We start from the raw sequence: 23,932 nt of genomic DNA, 5'->3' as shown, positions 1-23,932 counted from the left end.
TTATAAAGAAAACCATGGAAAATGAAGAAAACAAGGCTGGTCTAATCATCTTTTCCATGAATGTATGTCATATACCATTTCTCCTATATTGTGTATATCTCTGCATATATTTGAATATATTTATAGATTAGATTTGACTTTATTAATCCCACAGTGGGGAAAATGTCTTATTTAATTCATTGATTTTCATACTACGTTCAACAACTTATATAACTTATTTAACAGGCTAAATATATATTTTGTCCAATGTGCAATATCTGTAAAATGCAAAGTTCTCTCAGGAAAACAAACACAATATATCTATAAATTAATAATAAATGTTTATGTTTTTTAATATTCTTATTCTGTCTTCTTTATCTGTCTGTATCTTTAGCTGCTGTGATGACAAAATTTCGCCACTGTGGGAGAAAGTCATATCTTATGTTATCTAATTACACTACTTCATCTTAAATACTCATTTCTTTTACTTTCGTAAAAGTAACAATAATAAACTACAGTATGATAAATATTCTACAAGCCTGCATTCAAAGTTTTACCAAAGTACTCAAGTATGAGCATCAACATATACTTAAACACAGTAAAAATAGCTTACTTATTTTGCAGAATGACACACTTTAGAGTAATATGCATTGTATTAGTGAATTATAATTATTCATGCATTATGTTTTCAACACTTTAATGTTGCAACTGATAAAAGTGGAGCTTTTTTCAATTACTGAATAGAGGCCAACTGCTGCATAGCATACACTTGAATATTATGGAATTATTTGTTATTGTGTAGTCAAAATTTGCAAAGTAACTAGTAACCTTAAATGTTCCAATCTGCACTTGTGTCTGGAGTCTAAGTTATTTTAATGCCACAATAGAAACTTGTTTGATTATTTAAATGCATTGACTGATCATAATTACCCATGTTTGTCCACATAGTATATGTATGTGTATATGGTCAGTGACCATCAAATTTCAAACATAACAGCTCATGCACTCCTGGTGAAATAAGCATTATCAAGATTGCACTCCTGCTGATATTGTACCATACCAAATGTGTACAAGTTTGTTTCCCACCTCTCTGGTATAGTGTAAAGTAAACTGTGCTTGGAGGGCAAACTGGCTCGCATTGAATCAGTTTTAGCGCCATTTGCTGGTTACAATAGGTACTGCTGAGCCTCTCTTCATACAGTGAACTGTTTATGCTTTTAATACAGAACAGACATATCCAACTGGTCAATGAATGAATGAGTAACAAAAAAAAAAACTGTTATTACAATTTTATTTTCAATTATGTGAGAATAACATTTTAGCAACAAGGAATTTTCATAGCTGATCATTACATTGTCAAGTCAGTAGCTTAAGCTAAACCTCAGTATTTTCAATTAACATAAACTGTTTTTTCCATCCAAAAATTAACAAAATGAAAACATACAGCTGCACAAAACAAGAAAAAATATAGCAAAAAATTAATTTTTACTGCACGCTGAAGCTAATGTGAATAAGCATGTTATGGAATAACATTGTTAATTAAAAAAAGCACCATATATTAAAATGAGCTATGACAAATATATTCACTCAACACTTGCGCTTTAGAAAAAGAGAATTAACTATGCACTGCATTAAGTTTAATATTGAAACACCACATTACCAAAAACTGCAAACAATCAAAACACTTAAATGAATTCAGAATCAGACTCAGTATTTAAGCAAACCTCCCATGATATCGTAGTGGCAGAGAAACATTTAGGAAAGAAAACTGTTACAAAAGTACTCAAACTGCATAGGAATTGCTAGTGTAGATTCATTATGTTTTTCCATGCTGTGTATTAAGAGTGAGTGTTTTAACTATAGGTGGTGGTACTGCTGGAGGAGAAGTTATAGCTGTACGTAGAAGAGTAATCCACGCTGCCTCTACGGGATCCATTCCTGGAGCCGGCTAGGGAACCAGCCCTGGATCCAGAGCGAGATCCTGGGTTAGAGACATTGTAAGGGCTGCTGATTCCCTTGGTGGACATTGAGGAGGCCTGCAGCATCTTCATACCATTGCTTTCTTCCACCATGCAGCTGTCCATGGCTTCCTTGTAGGAGATCTTCAGTTTTGTCTTGGGACAGGTCAGGTTCTTCGGGTGGTTCCGTGTTTCCTGAAGCTTCACGGCCGCTTGACCATCGAGCCAACCTCTGCGGATAGCCTCTTCAATGCTGATACGACGTCCGCTGCCAGGCTCTATCAGGCCTCCTGTCAGGTACTGAAACTCCAAAAATCTCTGGCCGGCTTCATAGGGCAACCACGTCTCCTTCACTGCCTCAGCCGCGGACATCTTTCTTTTAGTCTTCACATCCTCAAAACCAACAAAGGCTTTCTGGGCCGGTTTCAACTTTGCGCTCATGCTGTCGTCGATGATGCTCTGATGGACAGCATCCTGCAGCGTCAGTCTCTCACCGGTGGCCGGGTTGATAATACCACCACTGCAGGCCTGGGCCTCCAGTAGCCTCTGTGCTGTTATAGTGTCAACTATGCCTCTTCGGAGCCCTTCAGACAAAGTGATTTTCTCCAAGGTCTCTGTGTCGAATATAGCCGCCACAGGGCTGTGGTCATCGAACATCTCAGGGGGAGAAACAGTGATAGAAATACTGTTGAAGCGTCTACGGACGGTAGGAGAAGATGGTGCAGCCTGGGTAGGACTGCTGCAGGTTACCATGTCATCAACATTGCTGGCAGCAATGGACATCTCTGTGCTGCTGGTTCTGCTCGTGATTTGGTCAGCAAACTGGGTCAAGGTTAGTGTTCCGGCACGATACTGATCCAGAGATGTCTTGTCGATGATTCCACGCTCAATGCAGTCCTGGATGTCATACTGGGTTCCTGTTTTCCTATCCACTATCACCAAACGTGAAGAGCCATCAGAACCCTTGATAGTTATTTCCTCCCACTCGCACTCCTGCTCCGACAAGTCCAGGAAAGTGTCATAGTCAATTAGTTCGCGGTGATAGGCCTCCCTCACTGACATCTCCAGCCCAGTGTCTGGGTCAACGATCACAACCCGCCTTTTGCGAAGAACATTGGTGCGGCTCTCCTGTGACTTCTGGGCTTTCTTCTTGTCTCTGAGTGGCAGGAGTATTAATCCTGTGTTGGGATCTGTCATGCACCTCTCCTTAAGCTGAAGATATGTCAGGTTGTCTTTGGTATTAGGGTCGAAGAATCCTTTTGTGTCGTCTCCTTCATAGGTAAGGATCTCATTCATCTCCTCATCAAAATATCCCCTTTTATAGGCAACATTGACATCAATACGGTGGCTCTCTTTGGGGTCAATAATCCCACCGCTGGCAATTTGGGCCTCAAGAAGCCGGATTCCATGACCTTTCTCAATAAGATCTTTCTCAATAGCCTGGAAGAGGGAGATTGTGTTTCCTGTGGATGGGTCTTTGTATCCAGTTACCGCCTTCTCTGCAGACAACAGCTTATTCTTAAACTCATTTCCTATCAGGCCTCTCTTTGAGGCCTCCTCTACTGTCAGGAACACATTGTTGACTGGATCAACAATGAAGCCAGAAGCAGCTTGGGCCTCAAGAAGCTCCAGGGTGGTTCCTCTCATGAGCAGGCCTTCCTTCATTGCATTATAGAACGGCAGTATTCTGTCCTTGGCTTCATCGTAGATACCTGCAATGCACGTAGAGCCATGGAGATAGTTCTTTAGCTTGTCTTCAATTTCTCTGGTGGTGAGCTTGCCCTCTTTGAGCTTCACCAAATCAGTTTCATCCAGCAAGTCAGCATCGATAAGGTCAGTGACAGAGACTTCACCACGGAGACCCTTCACTGTCATGGGCTTTTCTGGACCACGGAGCAGAAGCAAGCCATTAACTGGCTCCACTGTACACTTCTTCCTAAGGTCATTATAGCTAATCTTCTCTCCTGTCTCTGGCTCCAGGTAGCAGGCAGGTTTTTTGTTCAGAGCCCTGTAGAGGTCCTCATCAATAAGATTGCGATCCAAGGCCTGATCTTTCGGAAGGAACACACTCAGCACAGGATCCAGTATACCTCCGACAGACTCCTGAGCCTGGAGCAAGCGGATGGCTGTGTCTTTGTCAACGCGGCCCTGTTTGTAAGCCTGACCCACAGACAACACTTTGCCAGAGTATGGATCTTTGAAGCCTGTGCTGGCTGCCTCAGCTGACACCAGGGTGTCTCTGTCTTCTGTGTCTACAATCCCTCTTGAGCAGGCAGTATCCACAGGCATCCTTTCGTTGAATGCTGGGTCCATTATGTAGCCTGTTGCAGCTTGAGCTTCCAGGAGCATGAGGGCGCTCTCTGGGCTGAGGAGTTTCTTGTTTTTCGCTTCGGTGAATGGCATTTTCCCTTGAGAAGCTGTTGTCATGCCAGCAATTACGCCGGTACCCTTTAGATTAAGCTGGATGTCCAGAGCTACCTCATCCACTGTCTTTTTTCCCTTTAGGAGTTGCTCTAGTGTGGCTTTACTGATGATACCACAGTCACAGAGCTGGTGGGCTGTGACTTTGCGGCGCACCCCATCAAATAACAGCTTGGATGGATCGATTGTTGGGACCTTCTCATCTGTCTGGGTCTGCCTATTCAGAGTGCTGGGTCTCTGCTGCAGCCTCTGTATCTCTCTCTCCAGGGCATCTCTCTTCAGAGCCAAGTCTGATGCCTCCTTTTCAGAGATCATCAGACGGCTCTTGTACCTCTCCTCAACACTCTTTAGCTCCCTCATGAGCCTCTCGATCTCACTCTTCAGGGAGTGCCGGTCCCGATCCCCCTTGTCTCTGTCTGATTCAAACTGCCTAATGTGGGTTTCTCTCAGCTCATACTGGCTCTTCATGTAGTTGAAATCCTTCTGGAGGGAATTCTTTTCATCCTGAAGTCGCTGTTTGGTGCGGAGCTCAGTCTCCAGTGTGAGCTTGATGCGGGTGAGCTCTTCTTCTATGCGCTGCTGACGAAGCTTGTCCTGCTCCAGCAGTTTGAGCTTGGAAAGCAAGCTGTCCCTCTCCAGTTTCAGTTCACTGTATTGGCTTTGGGAACTGTGCACCATCATGGATGTCTGGAGAGAAAAATATAAAACACATTATTATGTCTTTGAAGAAATGCCAATAGGTGATGCACAAAGCAAAAAGCTGATTATGCAAAGAGCCACAACTCTAATTACTTATTTACACATGGCTTTCCTTAGCTGCATGTTCAAAGAAGAGCTTATCATCATATAACATTGTCAACAATATCTATTCAATTTGTGATGTCACAGAACAATTGAAAGTTTAGACATTTCAATCAGTTGTCAGTACTGATTGAACAAATTCATAATGTACAACCTGTTAAAAGATGTGTACATTATATATAAAACAAAAGTTAGTATGATGTGAATAATTAGCGGATTGTTATTATCAAATGAGTTAAGTTTAGTCACTAAATGTGTAAAGTATAAGGATGAACAACATGCAGGTTTAAGAAAAAACATTTGTAAGCAAGTGAATTTCATGCGAAAGTCATAATAAGTCATGTGTCACTATAGCAGTTCATGCAAAAGCGGGTGAAAAAATTTGTTGGATTAGGTGGAGATGATCCTTCAATGCAATCAAAAATACCTCAAGGGATTGCTTTTGGAATTTGTCTATTTCCACTTTAAGCTTTTCTCTCTCCTTGGTCAGGTCATTGGTGAGAGACTGGAGCTCCGCTGTCCTCCTGGTGCTAGTCTGAAGCTGGACATGCAAGGCTGAGATCTGAGTGGCACTCTCTCCATCAATAGCATCTTTGCTAAGCTTCAGGTTATCTCTCTCCTGTCTAACTGTCCTCAGCTCCTCCTCCAACCTCAGTCTCTCCTTCGTCAGGTTCTGCGTCAGAGTCTTCAGCTTTTCGATCTCTGTGGTGTAATCGTTAAGCTGGCGGCTCTTCTCCTCGATGGTTTTGTACAGGTTCTCGTTGCGTTGGTTGAGCTCAAGAATTCGAGCCAGTTCTTGCTGGAGCTTCTGTTTAAGTGTTTTCAGCTCAGCTGTGACAGCTGCCAGTTCCTGCTTAGTGATGTTATGCTCCCTCAAACTCCTGTCCAGAGCCTCCCGGAGGCTGCTGAGGTCCTGCTCATACTTCCGTCCGGCGTTCGTTGTCTCCACCTGGACAGATTTCAGTGTGCTAATTGTGGTGGTGTGCTCTCTGCAAGTATGTGTCATCCTCTCCAACTCTGCCTCCATTCTCTTCCTACGTGTGAACTCCTCCTGGGTCGCCTTCTTCTGCTTCTCCAACTCAGCTTCCAATCCATCCAGAGAGGACTGAAGTTCCCGGATACGGCCCTGCAGCCGGCTAGAACTCTGCTCAGCCTTGTTTTTCTCACTGGACTGCTTCTGCAGCTCTACTCGGGTGATGTGGATATCCTCTTCAAACACTTTAAGCCTGTTAATGGACTCTAGATAGGAGGTATTCTTTGCCTTCAGGTCTGCCTCAGCCTGTTTCAGGCGATTGATTTCCAGTTCCAGAGCTCTCCTCTTCTTCCCCTCCTCCTCCAGGTTAAATGTTAACACACTGATCTGCCTGGCCTTTTCCTGATTGCTTTTGTTGGCCTCCCTTACTTTGAGCTCATTCTCTTCTCCCTGCTGTTTGAACGTTCTCAGCTGAACCTCCAACTCAGTGCGTATTCTTGTTTCTTGTGTCACTGACGCCCTCTGCTGGCTGGCCTCCTGCTCTGCTCTGCTTTTCTGCTCTTCTGTGTGAGCAATGGACAGCCTCAGTCTCCTCATCTCCTCTTCTAGATCTCTCTTCTCAGCAGTGAGTCTGTCAACTTGCAGTCTCAGGTCTGCTGCGTCTTCTTCTTTCTGTTGTGAGGCTTTCAGGATTGTGGTCTTGGTAACATGGATCTCTTTCTCGTATGTCTGCTTAAGTTGATTAACCTCCTGGGTGCACTGTGTTCTTACCTTTGAGTTTTCCGATTCAGCGTTTCGCCGACGTGTCGCTTCTTCATCTAGCAGTATCTTCATCCTCTCCAGTTCACGTTCCTTGTCCTTCACAGACTTTTCCAGGTCAATCTTGGTCCAGTTCAGTTCTTCCAGTTCTTTCTGTCTACGCCGAACAACCGTCTCATACTCTTCTTGCTGACTGGTGTATCGCTCTTCTGCCAACACTCTTTTCCTCTTTTCTTCCTCCAGCTGGTATTTAATGCGGGTCAGCTGGTCATTGAGATCTTGAAGCTGGCTGTGTGTGTTGTCCAGACTCTCCCTGGTAGCGCTGACTTTAATTGCGGTGGTTCTCTTCACTTCTTCCATAGAAATTAGCTCTTCTTTTGATTGACTGAGCTCCAGCTTGAGGCGGGCTAAAGCATCCTCCAGGGACTTGTTTTTCTGGCTACGATCCCGGATGTCGTCTTTCAGACGCTTCAGTTCCTCCTCCAACAACTCAATCTTGGTGTTTCTGATCTGAAGAGAGCATTGACAAAAACAGAATGAGCCTCAGTCACCTACTTTCATATTGTGAAACAAACATTTTGTTCATTTATGTCACTAACACAATATTATTGATTTACGAAAACAATGAAATGAAATTAAATCATATTAATCTGATACCTTCAGCTCTTCCATGTTCTTCAGCAGCTCCCCGAGGAACTTGTAGTAGTCACTAGAGCGGGTGAGTAGCTCTATGTAGCGGGACTGGAGGTCACCCGCCTGATTGGAGTTAAAATTAGAGGATTAATAACGCTGCCAAATGTTCATGTGTTAAAAACATATGGGTGAGATCTCTAAATGACAGAGGCAATTAAGGGATTAGCCTTTAAACTGGTTATACTACATGAGCTAATACAAAAGAAACAACCACTGTTTAATTCATATTTAACAACCAGAAGACAAACATATAATAATTACTTGAATTATAATAGCTAACATGCATAACTAATATCAAGTGTGACGTCATGGTGAGACAGCACTCATACCTCTTGTCTGACCACAGATGCGGGGGACTGCAGCATTGTTCTCTTGATGGGAATATTAAGCAGAGTTTCCAGGCCTGAACTGTAGGAAGCCAGCTGCAGCTCGTAGTCCTGAAAACAACATGGACTTCATTATTTTCTACCTTGCTTGCTTATTCTCATTAACTTTAAAAACATTTTTAAATGAAAGAAAACGGTGCACATTGATTGACCACCCACCTTTATGGAGGCAGCACAGGTGTCTGCATCTTTCTGCACATTCTCTACTTTCTCCTTCTTTCCTTTAATTTCAGTGTGAAGTGCCTGTGCAGTGAGCAAAAGAGGGCATCAAAGTCATTGATTGAATCCGACATGACACAGCGTGGTCTTATTAGATAAGAATTTTAATGATATCATTAAAAATGGTTATACAACAAATTTGTGTTAATTGTCTCAAGGGCTAGTAAGTCGAGTTGCATAAAGAATTTGAGAAAAGAAAAATATATTTTTGCTGTATAATGTATAATGTATAACATTCTGCTTACAGCTGTCAGAATCTCAGTGAAAGTGTAAATGGTGCATATTTCCATTTCCAAATCAAATCAGTTCAGTTTATATATTATTATTAATTACAATATGTTGATGTAAACAAGGAAAGACGTGCCTTCTGTTGGTTGAGGTGATCCATTAAAGTCTGGACGTCACTGAGCTTAACCGTCTGAAGGGTATCCTGGCGTTTCCTGGCATTGTCTATCCACTGTTCCAGGAGATGGCTGCTCTGCTGATAATGATTCAGCTGTTTCTCCTGCTTCTCCAAGTCCCACATTCTGAAGAGGAAAAGAAGGGGGATGAAAGGATATATTTATTGTTGTTACCGGCACTGACCAACAGAGGATGTGTGTTACGTGCCAGAGGACTGTTTGTGTGTGTTTGTTGTGTCTCTGTCTTTGAGACTGGTGTTTTGACATTTAAATTCGACTTGTTAGTGCTATTTTGTGGTGGTGAGGTTGGGACTAGGTAAGTTGGGGGTACCCTGTACATTTTGCATTCACGTAGGTTATTTTCTGTTACTCCATTAGCTTATTGGTTGTGCCACCCCTGTATTGTTTTGAAAAGCCTTTTTGTAGAGAAGTTAGTTGAGCCTTTTGTTTGTTTGTTTTACTTCACAGCTAGGCCTTCTTTTGTTATATTTGTTTCAACTTTCTTTTGGCACAATCACTTGTCCCATCCTCCCCCACCTTAGTGTGTCTTTCTTTTGTTGTTCGTAAAATAAATCATAATTGTTCACAACACTTTTGACTTTGTTTGATTTTCTGATTGTCACGTTATTGTCTGCTGGCTGGGTTTGGTCAGTGGACGTAACAATGTGGAAAAGCATTCACTGACTTTAAAAAGTATGTGTTTACATCTACAGATTATCCTACCTGCTGTCAATCTGGGTTTGGATGCGGCGCCAGCGGTCAGACATCTGGGTCACCAGGTCTGAGTACTTAGACAAGTCCACGTCGCACTTGTGGAAGGGCTCGGAGATTTGACCATTCCAGTGCACTGCTTTAGCCAGGTCGGATTCCATAGTTGTTAGCAGGTCTCTTTTTTGCTCCAGGTCACTCTTCATATGCTTTAATAGAAAACCACAAAAATAGTAAATAAAACATTTCTATAAGTACTTTAAATACAAGTACATAAGCATTGGTAGCATAATATAGTTAAAATATCAAATGAAAAGTATTCATAGTGCAGAAAAATGAAAACAAGTATAAATTGTTATAAGACCCAAGTGTGGAACCTGAGAAATAAAGACGGTGAGATGCAGCTGAAACCTCAGAGAAAAGCTTGTAAATGGACCTTTTAGTTAATATCATTTTGCTACAAGAATGGTTTCCAAGGTCGAAAATTAACTTCCATGTTCAAGTTTCTCAATTGACTAAGCAAAAAAAAGTAGTATATCACAAGAAACAGTGATGTTACAATATAAAATGAGTGACGGTGTTACTATTACTACTGCTATTGTAGCCTCAGGTCCCACAGAGGACAAAGACGAATCAGTGAGTGCTAGTCTTGAAACTGGAAAGCAAGAGACTGCAATTTAATCTAATATAAAACGTGTGACAAACCTTTAGTGTGCTCCGATAATTCTCCACCTCTCTAAGGTCCAGGGAGCTGGTCTCCTTCTCTGTCAGCCGGGCCTCATTGACTTTAATGATATCTTCAGCCTGGAGAAGGCTCTGAAGCAAGGTCTTAAGAGCCGACAGCCTGTTAAAAAAACAACGCAATTACACTAAATGCACATGTACTCGCAAACTTTCACTTACGTTTAATGAGAAAAAAGTGTTTTTACTCATTAGAAAAGCTGTATATTCAAAGAGTTTGATTTCCCTCGGTGACCTGTATGTTCTGATTTATGTATGTTCTGATTTATGAGATTCATATGTCTTGATTGTCTGTGTAAGACACTGGAAAAATTTGAAAAATTAAAAATAAAGTTAAAAAAAAAAAAAAGAAAAGCTGCATATTGCAAGAAGTTCTGGTCCCAGTACTTACTTTATTGTGTGCAGTATTTTCTTAATCATGTGATGAATTAAAATATGATGTAATTACACCAAAACTATTGTACCTTTGAAGGTAAGGTGGGTAGAGACCCTGGAGGCCTCCCAGTTTCTGGTTGATGATTTCCAGCTCGGAGCGGAGGAACTTGGCTTGCTCAGAGTCTGCAGGCAACCCCTCCAGCTGCTTTATAATCTTTTCTCTCAGTCGCAGGTACTCGTCATGAATGGAGTCTAAGTCTTGGTGCACAGTCTGGATATCAACATGGAATAATAATTGACATTTAACATGATCAGACGTTTCTCAGTGTGCTCTAAAGAAAGAATTCAAAACAAAGTGCTTGTTGTATTGGGCACATTTTGAATGGACTTCATAGCAAAAAAAACAACCTAATTTTCAATGTGACAGAAGAATAAATGAAAAGTTACACACCTGCAGCTTCTGGAGGTGTACTGAGCAGTCATGCACACCATTTTCCCCCAGGCAGACGTGAAGATGACTGGTGAGACCAGACTCAGCCAGCTCCAGCCTGCGCCTGAGTTCTTGCAGACTGTTGAGCAGGGTGAGGTTGATGGAGGGTGGCGGAGGCGTGACGCTGACCTTGGGGACAGTGACTTTGGGGATCTTGGGAGTCGGAGGCTTGACGGGCTCTGGTTTTGGGGGATCAGGCTTCACCTCTTCACCCCCTTTTACTGGTTGGTGGAAAATTTAAGGGATATCAATTTAAGAAAAAAGATGGCAGCATTTTTTATATTTAGTGGACTGAAGATTTACAGATAAAGACATTTAACACTCACTGTAAGTAGGCAGCTGGATAACCAGTGTGTCATAGTGGGTCTGGGCTTGATCAAAGTGGCCCTGGATAGTTTTCTTATCCTCTTCCCCAAACATCTCAGAACCGTTGCTGGTACGCAGGAACTCTTGGTAGTGAGTCTCCAGTCTTTTGAGGACACTACGGTACTCCTCGGGACGCATCTTAGACAGCTGTGAGACAATGGAGAGAGGTCGGGTTAAGTTAAAGACATATTATTTCAGATAAGACACAAACTGAATCTAATTCAGCTTAGCCTTTTATGAAAACAACGTTATTTTAACAGTTAAACTCTTATTAGTTGCATTTTTTGTATCTTACCATGCTGACAGTGAGGGAGTTGATGTAATTGATGTCTTTGAGGCAGTACTGCCATGAGATGAGACTCTTAATGTTGATGTAGAGCTGATTCCAGATGCTCATGATGGCTTCATAATATTGATCATTCCTAGGAAAAGCACAAGACATAAATATGCAGATATTGCATTATAAACATAATGTAACATTTATCCAATGCAGATTCTCATCTTTTCATTTTGACTGAATGACTACTTGCCACATTTTGGATTGAGGTTATTTTCTATCCTATTATGCTCATAAACCCCTTTAGAACACTATTGTTGGAGAAATGTATCCAAAAAAGGAGGCCTGGATATATGATATATGATATAGGATATATGAATATATTGTTATTGATTCATCCAATATATTTACTACATAATAAATGGATCTGGCCTGCAATATCTGTGCAGGATTTTGGCAGACCTACACTGGACTACTTTGATTGAATGGTTCTTACTTGTTGGCTATGCCGATGCTGAGCGGGTTTGGTGGAGGGATCAGCAGACACACAGAGGGAATCAGCATGTCCAGACCTCCAGGTCCCGTCACAAGCCACTTGCTGCGCTGCGAGTTATCCTTCAGGAGGCCTTCATTCCCTTTTAAAATTCCTTTCTAAAGCCAAAGCAGGACATACAAACTGAGGAAATGCTAAAGTATACTTGTAATATTCCACTTCATACCCTGTGTCTGCGTATGTGTGTGCGTGTGTGTGTGTGTGTGTGTGAGAGGGAGCATTTATCCCACCTGGTCTTGTTTAAAGTCACATATGGCCTTGACTACGATGGGGCTGCTGCTCTTCTCCTCAGGGTTGCGAGGTTTCAGCCTGACAATGGCCTTAGATTTGCTGACCAGACTGTGGACCTGCCTCTTATTCTCCATGATCCGCGCCTTCTCTTTCTGTGAACATGCAATAATCAGACATATGTTTTAAACTCAGACATCAACTGTTCATTGCAACCATCAGTCAAAGTTCAAAACACTCCAAAACAAAATGAATGCAGACATGCAGAGCCATTTTTTAATAGTGAGTCTCTTAAAAAGGATCTGGCAAAACCAGTTCACCAGACAGGCAAATGGTTTACTCCCATGTCACACAAGAGAACAAATAGTTTTGTGCTTTACACCTGCAGCGAAATATGTGTGCTGTGGATTTAACAGACTGTAATAATACCTCTAGGTTTTTCAAGAGATCAGAGAGGCTCTCCAGTGGGGTGTTCTTGTCGCATGTGTACGTGTTTCGGATAGACTCGTGCTCCTTCTGCAGCTTCGCGTAGGTCTCATTGGCCTCCTTGAAAAACTGAAGATGGCAGCAAAAAGCTTTGATTAGTGTTCACATGAAAACATGCAGGGCTCGATTTTCAAAAGAGCTAGAGCAGGACTGAGCACTTACTTGGCTGTAGGCAGCATTCTCCTTCAAATGAACATGGATACACTTGGTGATCTGGAGCAGCCAGCTCCACTGGGTCTGTAAGGTGTCCATGTAGGCCTGTGGGCACAAACACACACACACACACACACACACACACACACACACACAGTCATTAGTACAAAAGCAATGACTAAATGGTTGTTTAGGATTGAAAACACCCAGAAAAAAACTTACTTCAATCTTATCTGAGGCAGGGTGGTTGTTGTTCAGGACTGCATCAGTTTTAACCTTCAGCTTGTTCAGCTCCTTCTCTTTCTCCTCCAGGTCCCTCATCAGCCCCTGTAAGGAAAACAGAAAGTAAGACCCAAAAGGTTATACTTTGGAGTCTGAGGGCCAACATTCTGAACTAAAGATTGCAAAAAATGCACTACGCGTTACAATGTACATATATTAACTCTAGTTTGTGTTGCTAATGGTTAAAATTGATTTCATGTAAAGGACTCTGGATGATTTTGCCAGGAAAATACAAGGATGTCAGGTTTATTTTGAGTCCCTCTTCATCTTCCCTATAGGACCAACAGTGTGTAACTGCTAATGTTATCTAAGAAATGGAGCCACCACAACGCACTCCAAAACACAGTCCATGTAAGCAAGAAATAAAACGTTTAATCCAGTGAAATACTTCAATATCAACAGGGCCCTCAATTCATGTAGTGACCTCTGTTTGGCTCTGTATCGACTGTAACGTCACTGTTTTGGTCTTAATAACAACTGGTGTCTTTAACAACAAGGATTTTCTAAGAGTTACACATAGTACATTTAAGGTATAATAACACCCATAAACTAAGACAGAAACATCCAGGATAAGTTCAGCCAGGGATCCTTACCGAGTAGCTCTCTTGCTTCCGTGGTATATACTGGTCGATGTTCTTGTCTCCCCAGTCAAACATAAGCTCTTCCTCCTCTCTCTCATTCACCCACATGATGGCTCTGGAGACCTCCTCGATGATGCTCTGAAGCTCACGCAGCTGATTCAAACGGCTGTGGGACATTTTCTGAGACAGACACAAGGTACATTTATGAAAATGATCAAAAGCAACAATAGTGCTGCTGTTTTTTACACTCTGTAAAAGACTTTGGTTCTACCTGCAGGCTTTCCCATTCTTGTTCCAGGATTGCGAGGTTGTACTTGTCGCCCCTCATGTTCTAAAAACAAAAAAAAGATTTAAATCAGATTACAAAACGTTTGTACACTTGATGCAACATAGCAACAATATTCCAGTTCAAAGTAAAAAAGCGTTAAAACAGTGAAACAGGAACACTACTTACCAGTTCATCTCTGGCACGGTCTACTTCCTGGCTCCGCTGGAGAGAGCTGTGGTTTTTGTTGTGGGCCATGATTTGCTTCTCTATGGTTTCAGAGTCATCTCCCCACGGCGCTGTCTCAATCATGCGCTACAAGAAGCAGAATCAAAGTTAATTACCAATTAAAAATACAATAACTGCAACGCTAAAATCAATTTAAATTCAAGCAAAATGACATATTTTGTGGAACACTGCGGTGAAATATTATACATGGTATATATACAAATATGAAAGAAACAAACAATGGACAATCCATCTCTTTATACTTTCTGACCCTCTGCCCTAAGCCAATTTAATCCTACTGAAGATATAAATCTTTAAAAATAAGTCATGCATATATAAAAAGCTTAAAACCACAGGGCACTGCAGTTTTTTTAGCAAATGCGACTCAAACAAGAGTAAATTGTGCAATTGTTGGGAAAAAATTGCTTTGTATTAATACACATGGTGCTCTCTTGACTATTTACAACATCAGACTGTGTGGAATTGACTCCAATAAACTAATAAACCTTGTCAGCCGGTCCAAAGGTGTGGCTCACTGATGTGTTTTTAATAGTTTATCTACAGCAATAAAGCTGCTCTGCTGTGACACAGAAGACTAAACTTTATTGGCTTTAGAACACTCAACTCATTGTTTTTTCATATTTTTTTAAATACACATTGAACCCTCCTTACTCTTTAAAGCAACGTAATTCAAAATCTCAACAGAAAACTATTCTCCCTGCTTCTGACTTTTCCCGTTTGTCCTCTAGGTGTCACCATATAATCATTAACTCCATTGTTAAGCAGGAAACTATCCCAACTATTCCCCCCTTGTTAGCAGCATTCAGCTTTGATAAGCGCTCTGCCAGCAAACCGACCTCAGCCAGTCCCTGCTCTTTACCCGCATTTTTTTCTCTCTCTCTCTTTTGTTCTCTCACCACTCCCTTTCCCTTCATGACTTCTTGGCTGAAGCCAGACACGACTTGAATGTTAAGAGACTGTGTGCAGTAAAGCTATTGTCCAGAGTATAAAGGTCAACGAAGTTATATGTTGGACTGTCAATGCAGGTTAGATACTGGAGTTCTTTTTTAAATGCAATAAAGTATCAAGACTTTCTTTTTTCTGATGACAGGGGGAGAATCTGAATGACGAAGACAAAGGGTGAGGCTCGGAGTGGTGACAGAATGACAGGGTGTGTTTTTGGTTGGGTGGGAGGGTTGGGGAGGTAGAGAGTAGAAGGGCGTTTTCCCATGAGCATGTTACAGTTCTGCTGAACTGCCCTGTCCCATAACGACTGACTCAGTGCAGAGTGTCAGATTTCACACTCCTTTACTTCTACTTTTCTTTTTGCTCCCACAGCTTCTTTATCTGCCTTCCTCTATTCCGCCACTCTCTCGCTCTATCTCTCTCTCTCTCGCCCTGCCGTCTCTTTCTCAAATGGCCGAGCTCTTTCCTCTTCTTTGTTTCCACCCTTCCTCACCTCCCCTGGCCTCTTTTCACTCCCGGATCAGGTTTTGGCAGCGTGTCCAGATGGTTTGAGTTACAGGAGGTCAGAATGTGTGATAGTGTAAGTGCATCCCCCCCCCCCCTCTTTCTCCATTAACGTATGAAATGGTATGCACTAATTCACCTGGCTTTGCAGGCATGCACACACATGCAGGTGCAACTACTCATACTGCTCAAACAGGTTAGAAAACTGTAGGGCAGACAAGTATACCGATGCTGGTAACAGATCTGTATACTCATTAAATGATTAGAAACTAGTGAAGAGTTAACAGTTTAGTTAACAGTGAAGAGTTTTGCACGAAACAGTGGAACATATCTGAGTATTTTGGGTGACTTTATATGCACTTACAATATTGTGATGTGTATTTAAGAACGATTATTTTTGTGTTAGTGATTTAAGCCATATTTGTTGTGTTTATTTAATCGTGTTCATAAAGTGCTCACCTTCTGTTGGGCGATCCAAGACACAGCATCATTAAAGACCCTTCCTCCGTCAAGGGAACCCGCGCTGCCTCTGTTCCGTCTTACAGTCATACCACCTCCTAATTGCTGTTGAATAGCACTATGCATGTGCTGGAACTGGTCAAGGCTGGAGAGTTGCACAAAAAAGGAAAAATTCTTGTGAATCTTCCAAGGGCCCACTGAGCACTCGACATCAAAGAGCTGAGCTGGGCAAATACAGCTGAGAAGAATGTTCCAGGGGCATGCAACTCCTCAGGATTACTTTATCTTAATAAGGTTTGGTTCTACTACAAAATGAAATTCGGATGCTGCTCTGTGACATCAAAAAGCATATTTGTAGGCAGAGCGTGTATACACAGTCATGAATGAACACATGCAAATGCAAACAAACTCACACTGCACTTTGCAAAAGCAAACACAGTCACAATGCATCCTGTCTTACCTTCTGAAGACATCATTAGGGACTCGCATTTGCTGCAGCTCTCTACCACAGACCTTCATCTGCTCCATGGTTTCTGCAGCCATGATCAGCAGTTTTTCTGCCTCCACGACTGGACCTCCCTGTCAAACCACACAGAGAGAACAAACGCTGGAATCTTGCCATTTAAACTCAGCTGATGATATCGGTTTATTTAAGTCATTTAGTATGGCTTCATTGATGCATGAAGAGAAAACATTATAACAATGAAGTCAACTAAAGTTTGTTTAGAAAAAAATCACAAAAAATAGAAAACTACTTCCTTTTAAAAAAAAAAACAATTTTAAATGCAAAAGCTGTTTACGTCTTTCCTACTTTCTCTGTTTAATAAAAAACTTAATATCTCTGGGTTTTTGACTGAAAAAAGACATTTAAAGGCATTGTCTTGGACTTTGAGAAAGTGGGATGGATATATTTCAGGGGTTAAGTAATAATCTACAAAACAAAAATTGTGTTACAGCCCTAAATTATTTATTTAATCAATGCATTACTTTATTTTAATTACCACCACAAGTGAAAGCAAACACTTGAGATCAGTTATGTTCAGTGTAATCTGTGTGCTTCACTTACACCCTGGAGAATCATCTTGGCTCTCTGCAAGTATTCTTGACACTGGCCTGTCAGGAACATCGCTTTTTGCTGAATTCCTTGTACACTACACATAGGGGAAAAACACAAAATAATACATTTTTGGAGCTTGTATTACAGTTTTAAATAGTATCAGTGTGAAAAACATGATCAAAAATACAGTCTACTGTGTGTTTTAGCACATAACACTAGATATATGTACATCTATCTTTGTTTGTCTGTTCCAACACTGTTAGAAATGGTTAATATTGTTAATGAGATTGGTATAAATACTTGGAAATGATCAGTGAATTTCTTGGAAATTGCAATGAAAACATAAAATATCAGATCAAGCCATTGCAAAGTGCTACGTGACACAAGAACAACAATCATGTGGAGACAATCCAGGCATATATCCAAGGAAAGCACAGGAAAAAACAATCAGTGATGAAGGAAATGCTAAAAAGCCTTTATGAAAGTGGCTAAATCATTAAAAAAGCCCAGAGCACCCAACACATTTTTGATCTACAGTGTAGCCGAATATATACAGAGCAATGAGTCATCTCTTTTTCAAACAATAAAGTAGTTTCTGATGAGAAATAATCCTTTTCAAATCATAAACTTGTTTTTTTAATCCAACACAAACTCATTCATTGTTTCCAGTCTGTATAGAGGTTTAGGTCATAGAAACAGGTCATCAAAGGGTCACAAATACAAAATCTCTTCTGGACTTTCTCTCTTTAAAGAGCTGTCAACTCCCACATAAACATCCTGTATTTGATTTAAACCTTCAGTCAAAGTGAGTGAAACATTTTGAAATATTTTTTAAAAAGGGAAATAGTTTGCAAAGCCCTGGCACAGACATCACTGCTATAACATTAGACACTGACATCATGACGAATGACAGTAGTGGGAGGACACATTCGAGGGGTGTGTGCACGTATTTCTTCAATTGTAATGCAGAATATTGGGAAAGAGATGAGGAGTGATACAACTAGGATTACTTAGAAACACATGTTTCACAACACAAATGGGAAAATGACGTGTTAGGCTGAGAGGTGGACTTTAGTATTGATGAAAGAACAGTTTTATCCTATGAAAACAATGTTACTTCATGCCCCTGTTGGCACTTAGCTCTACAACATTCAGCTGCCTGCCTGTGCTATTTAATAGCGAGCTAGCAGTGGCTTTATGAACCTGTTTGATGACATTTTTCTCTTTAATGGTGCACGACATAAACCCTTAAAACATTCACAAGTGGATTTTAAATATCGATATAAATATTATAAAACATTGCTCAATAAAACTACATGAATTTGAAGTTTATGGTTAGCATTTTTGCAAGCTAGGAAGAACCACTTGAACTTTGTTTTTAACGCGAACATTTAAAGGATAATTCAAATACATACTCGAGACTTATTTCAAAGCAACAGGTTAATTTTCAAAGCTCTTACCTCAGTCCCCCGCCTCCACCCATGCTAACTTGCACTTTCTGCGGCCCCCCGTGCATGGAGCTCCTGGAGTAGGAGGTGGTGTAGGTGTATCCGCCGTCTCCTGCCGGGTATTCTCCCTGGAAGCCGTTTCCACCGACGAAAACGTCGTTTCGCAAACCTGCACCCGCCAAATCCTGTCGCGAGTTACTTCTCAGGCCTATATTGGCCAGTCTGGTATTGGAGCCGTGTAAACTCATGTTTGCTGAGTAGTTTTACTTATGTTTTAAGAAAGTTTTTTAGCTGTTCTTCTCTGCTGTCCAGACGGGACAGACCGCGCACCTCTCCCCTCCCCGTCTCCTGTTGCGCAGATAATGGTGTGCTGTGAATAGACGGAAGCGGACCGCTTTTGGATAGAAACCACACCTTGCTGTGTTTACGAAACACTCCTGCACCCAGAGGCTGTGTGGGAAGATTCGTGCCAAGGTTGTCAATTCATTCTGCTTCAAAAGTTGTGTTGCAATTATAACCACGATTGCTCAGTTGAATTATACAATCGAGTTAGGGAAAGTTGATTAGATAGTCTACTTTGTTATCTGCTTCCTGGTGATACAAAAAAAACATGATCAAAAATACAGTCTACTGTGTGTTTAAGCACAAAACACTAGATATATGTACATCTAGCTTTGTTTGTCTGTTTCAACACTGTTAGAAACGGTTAATATTGTTAATGAGATTACTTGGAAATTATCAGTGAATTTCTTGGATCAAAAGGAAACAAAATTTCAGATCAAGTCATTAAAGTGCTACGTGACACAAGAACAACAATCATGTGGAGACAATGCAGGCATATATCCCAGGAAAGCACAGGAAAAAACAATCAGTGAAATATCAAAAGTGAAAGTTCATTAAAGTGTCTAAATCATTAAAAAAGCTCGGAGCACCCGACACATTTTGATCTACAGTGTAGCCTAATACAGAGCAGATAGTGATAGCAGATAGTCTACTTTGTTATATGTTTCCTGGTTGTTAACAAATGGCATATTTTTATTGATTACCACCTTCAAAACATCTCCCAAATGTTCATAAAAACTTATAAGAGTTTTAATCGTCTTTGTGGTCAATTTGAATATCAAATCCAATATAATGCCTGTGCTTTTATATTGTAAGGTGTTGGTGTTGAGCTTGGCAGCAATAAACGACTAAAGTTCATACAAACAGCTTACTACAGTTTACTCATGTTAATAATAAAATGTGATAAATTTGAGACAAATATCCAATCCAATATAATACCTGTGTTATTATTATATTGGATTATATTACAAGGTGTTTTTATTTTATGAAATCTTTACATTTTGTGAAAGCTACAATTGGAATTAGAATATAAATAGATTTTTAACATATATTGTTTCATTTTAGTAAGCTTGGCTCCAATAAAAGACAATTCTGCCATTTCCTGTTGTGATTTTTACACAATTTTTTGCTTTATTGCTGTTTAATTGTTACAAATAAAGGTAATTCTTTGTCATCTTCAAAACATGCCCCAGCTTATGACAGTTTAATTGTCTTTGTGGTAAATTTGAATATCCAATCAAATATAATACCTGTGTTATTATATTGGATTATATTGTAACGTGTTTATATTTTTTGATAATAAAAATATACGTTCAGTTTTAATATATATTGTTTCATTGTAGTGAGCTTGACTGCAATAAAAGACAATTCTGCATTTTCCTGTTTAGATTATGATTGCTTTATTGTTATTTAACTGTTACAAATAAAGGTAGTTGCTTGCCATATTCAAAACATTTGCTATGAATTTATACAGACAGCTTTTAATGTCAGAGACATTTAATAATCTCTGTGGGAAACTTGAAACCATCTGTGTTATTATATTGGATTAGTTATATTGTAGCCTGAGGTGTACTTTATATTTTGTGAAATCTACAATTGGAAATGTATTTATACTTACAGTGTTTGGAATAACCTTTACCTTGATTGAAAAAAATGAAAAATCTGCCTTTTCCTGTTATGATTTTATATGATTTTTGCTCTGTTGTTATTTTAATGGATAATGTTACATCTGGCAAAAGCACAAAACTGGAAACTGAAAGCCTTTGGCTAACCCATTTACAGTGATATTGATCACTGTGCATTTTACCTTGAATAATAAATAAATTAAAACATTAAAGAAAAAAATACATTCTTAAGTTTCCTTCTTTTATGGACCCTTAAGGCTCACTGATCCTCACTTAAACATCCTCTGAAGAATTATTCTTCACTCATGATTTATGCTTTCAATACATTAGCTTGCTCCTTCTCCAGTTTGCTATAGCTTCAGGATCAATGTGGGCCCAATTAAAACCTGGCAAGTGATCATGCTATATATACACAGTTGACAGTAATTAAAGAATACAGCAGCCAAAACATTTAATCCCCAGCAGAGTGAGATAGTGGTTGCACAAAGAATTTGTCGTCCCGGGTTCAACATTCTTGAGGTCAAAAGGAGTCCATCTGAGAGCTCAGTGTGTGGCGTAGCTGCTTGAAGATGACAAACAAGGGACACCAAGTTCCCCAAGTATATTTTTTATGTTTCAATTTTGTGACTTTGTCCTCACTTCTCTACTTTTTCTCCTTTCCTCTGCACATTCAGACACAACAGGTAGGCATGCCGGGGCCGAGAAAAGTGAAAGGGAGTGAAAAAAGGAGTGGGGAGGGTCACACATACCTTGTGTCAGTGTCAGGCAGTGTGTGGGTGAAAAAAAAAGCCAGTGAAAAGTCTGAAGAGTGAACAGTTAACCTGAGTGTGCTTGCATGTCATCGTGCAGGTGTGATAAATGAGAAAAGTAGGAAAGATGTACAAAAAAACTAACAAAAAAACCCCATAAACTGCCTGGTGGGCTTTGGTCTTTACAACAATGGAAAAAACAATAGTGCTCACAGACATATTGTGCCCTCTGGTGTTTAAGTCCTGAGCTATTGCCATTGTGCACACACAGCTACACTGCATCACATAGGAGTGTGAGAACAGAGAGAACAAGAGAGAGACAGGAGGAGAGGGAGGCATGGTCATGGAAACCAACACCCTAAACTGGAATTTTTTAAAAAGCACAAGCTTCACTATGTATGTGTTTGAAAAAATTGGCCTGACTTGTCTGTGCGGGTGACTTTCAAACGTATGATCACAGCCTCATCTGTTATAATGACAATTTTGTGAAAGACCAGCCTAAAACACACCCGCCTAAAGACACACCCTGCATTTTTCTCCCACTACGCTCAGGTGGGTTTGCTTTACGTGTTTGCATTTTCCACTTGTAAAACAAAACACGCTGCAAGACCGAGCATGTACAGTACAAACTTCAGTTTAAGAACAGCTTTTGTGCCAAGAGAGATGGACTGAACAGTAGGACAGTGAACCTTGAGATAGAAATGTAATTACAAACAGGGTATTAATTATGAGCTGTCAAACAGAAAGGGTTTGGCCTCAAACCGCAAACAAACAACTGACTTTTTTTTATTTTTTGAGATTGTTGTGCAGGGATTGTTTTGTTTGTGTGTATATATTTATGAGATATGAATCTTTCTGGGAGATTTAAGTGTCACAACTGTCACAGTAAGGTGTGCCAAATAATGCAGGGATGGTCCACTATATCAGCTCTACAAATACCTGTCTGTCATGCTGTGGAGCCGCCCTCTGGCTTATCTTTTACATCTCCTTAATCCTTTCCGTCTGCTTTGTCCATTCAGGTCTACACAAGGCCTTTTGGGGAAAAAGTAAAACCTTTGCTGACTTGTCTCTTCAGTTTGGGAGTAAATATTTAACCTTGTGTTTGCTTTCTGCAGTGAGCACCAGTGGGGGTCACGGCTGTATTTCCTGGTTATGAAGAGGCGATCTGTTCCAAAGGGGAATGTGTCACTCATGCATGTGTGGCTCACACCAAACTGACGTCTGGAATATAAAACTAAACAGACTCACACCAGAGTGTCTGATATGACATATCAAAAACAAAGCCAAGGTAACACCAGTTTCACTCTCACGTAGTATGTCCGGTGATTCACAGTGACTGTGAGACCTGAAGACACACAGCATGACATCATTTCCAGACACTGGCACTGACATCATTCACTGAGTAAACAGTGATAAAAAAAAACAACCCTGACAGCTGGTTATTAAATTACGTAGACAATTGACATTGTATCGCTGATTAACGCTGTGACCTGAGTTTCCCCCAGTAGCGTGTTAACAAACAGACGGCTCCTCAGACTTTCCACTGAGACATGTCTTCAGCACTGCTTAACAAAACCACATTAACTAAATCAAATAATAAAAATTACGTGACCAAAAAAACACTTTTCTGGTCCTCTTTTTGGTATACTTCCAGTAAGATTTTACCTGTCAGCATGCTCACATGTGTTTCACAGGTGTGTAATCATAGTGAAGAATGGTTTGTTTGAATCATTTTAACCACTGGAATCAGCCTTGAAATGTCTATTGATTAAGAATTTAAACTCTTCCTAAAGTTATTAAACGCTCCCAAATTCCCAGGATTATTAGGGCCTTGGCCTTTCAAACACCCGGGAAACAAATCCACCACATCAGAGGCTGTGCCGCAATGATTTGGAGCAAAAAACCCTTGTGTTAACCGCCTTTTCTTCTATAATATTTACTTATCTGCCGCAAGATAAACCAACGTTTTTTTTACAGTATGTATGCATTTGTGTGTGTGTGTATCTTTGTGTGGTTGTGTGATACTAACCCGAAAGTGATAAATCAAACAACTTTGAGCCAATCTCTTGGACTTTGAAACCAAAGTGCACTAAAATTATATTAATATATGGTTATATTGTCTGTGTTATGTCATCACTTTACGTAATGATACAGTTTAAATCTATGAATCTATTATAAATACATACTGATATATACACTATTTTCTGACGGCAAAAAAGGAAAGTCGGCCTGTGGTTGTCTTTTTACAGCAGAACAAATTTACATCAGTCAGAGTGAAAGCTCAGTCACATCTCTGGAATTTTTTTTCTCCTTTACACCTCATGTGTAACCAGCTGGTTTATGAGACACAGACAGACACAGAGTACATGCACACACACACATTTGAGTTCACTAACAGCATCACCCGGGGCGGGCCCTGGACACACCTGAATTAGTTGCTAGGGAGTGTACCGAGCAGG

At 40.5% G+C, this 23,932-nt stretch overlaps 1 protein-coding gene across 2 annotated transcripts; it reads right to left on the bottom strand.

The window, feature by feature from the left end:
* Positions 1–1,262: 1,262 nt before the first annotated feature.
* Positions 1,263–19,139, bottom strand: LOC131980126 (desmoplakin-B-like). Of its 2 annotated transcripts, none has more exons than XM_059344305.1 (24): positions 18,770–19,139; positions 17,319–17,403; positions 16,713–16,831; positions 16,253–16,397; positions 14,285–14,410; positions 14,102–14,161; positions 13,843–14,010; positions 13,190–13,294; positions 12,977–13,072; positions 12,758–12,883; positions 12,331–12,483; positions 12,044–12,198; positions 11,566–11,692; positions 11,231–11,417; positions 10,866–11,125; positions 10,504–10,685; positions 10,004–10,142; positions 9,314–9,507; positions 8,554–8,716; positions 8,130–8,213; positions 7,914–8,021; positions 7,549–7,647; positions 5,587–7,401; positions 1,263–5,045 (listed from the first exon to the last, which is right to left on the bottom strand). In XM_059344305.1, the coding sequence occupies exons 1-24, from the start codon at positions 19,003–19,005 to the stop codon at positions 1,833–1,835; spliced, it is 8,145 nt and encodes a 2,714-aa protein (XP_059200288.1). In that variant the 5' UTR covers positions 19,006–19,139; the 3' UTR covers positions 1,263–1,832. The 2 variants fall into 2 exon arrangements, with proteins under 2 accessions (XP_059200288.1, XP_059200289.1); XM_059344306.1 differs by having other exon boundaries at positions 6,904–7,401; positions 18,770–19,137.
* Positions 19,140–23,932: the final 4,793 nt, after the last annotated feature.

This window comes from Centropristis striata, chromosome 11, assembly GCF_030273125.1.
Source record: "Centropristis striata isolate RG_2023a ecotype Rhode Island chromosome 11, C.striata_1.0, whole genome shotgun sequence".
In the NCBI taxonomy this organism is placed as follows: domain Eukaryota; kingdom Metazoa; phylum Chordata; class Actinopteri; order Perciformes; family Serranidae; genus Centropristis; species Centropristis striata.
Note: the sequence above shows the minus strand (reverse complement) of the source record. Positions and strands in the feature narration are given on the sequence as shown.

Excerpts from the sequence above, each read along its gene's own strand:
- LOC131980126 (XM_059344305.1), bottom strand. The coding sequence starts at position 19,005 with ATGAGTTTACACGGCTCCAATACCAGACTGGCCAATATAGGCCTGAGA. Across the intron at positions 12,484-12,757 it reads ATCTCTTGAAAAACCTAGAG|AAAGAGAAGGCGCGGATCAT; the intron begins GTATTATTACAG and ends GCATGTTCACAG. Across the intron at positions 11,126-11,230 it reads TATCCAGCTGCCTACTTACA|TAAAAGGGGGTGAAGAGGTG; the intron begins GTGAGTGTTAAA and ends TCCACCAACCAG.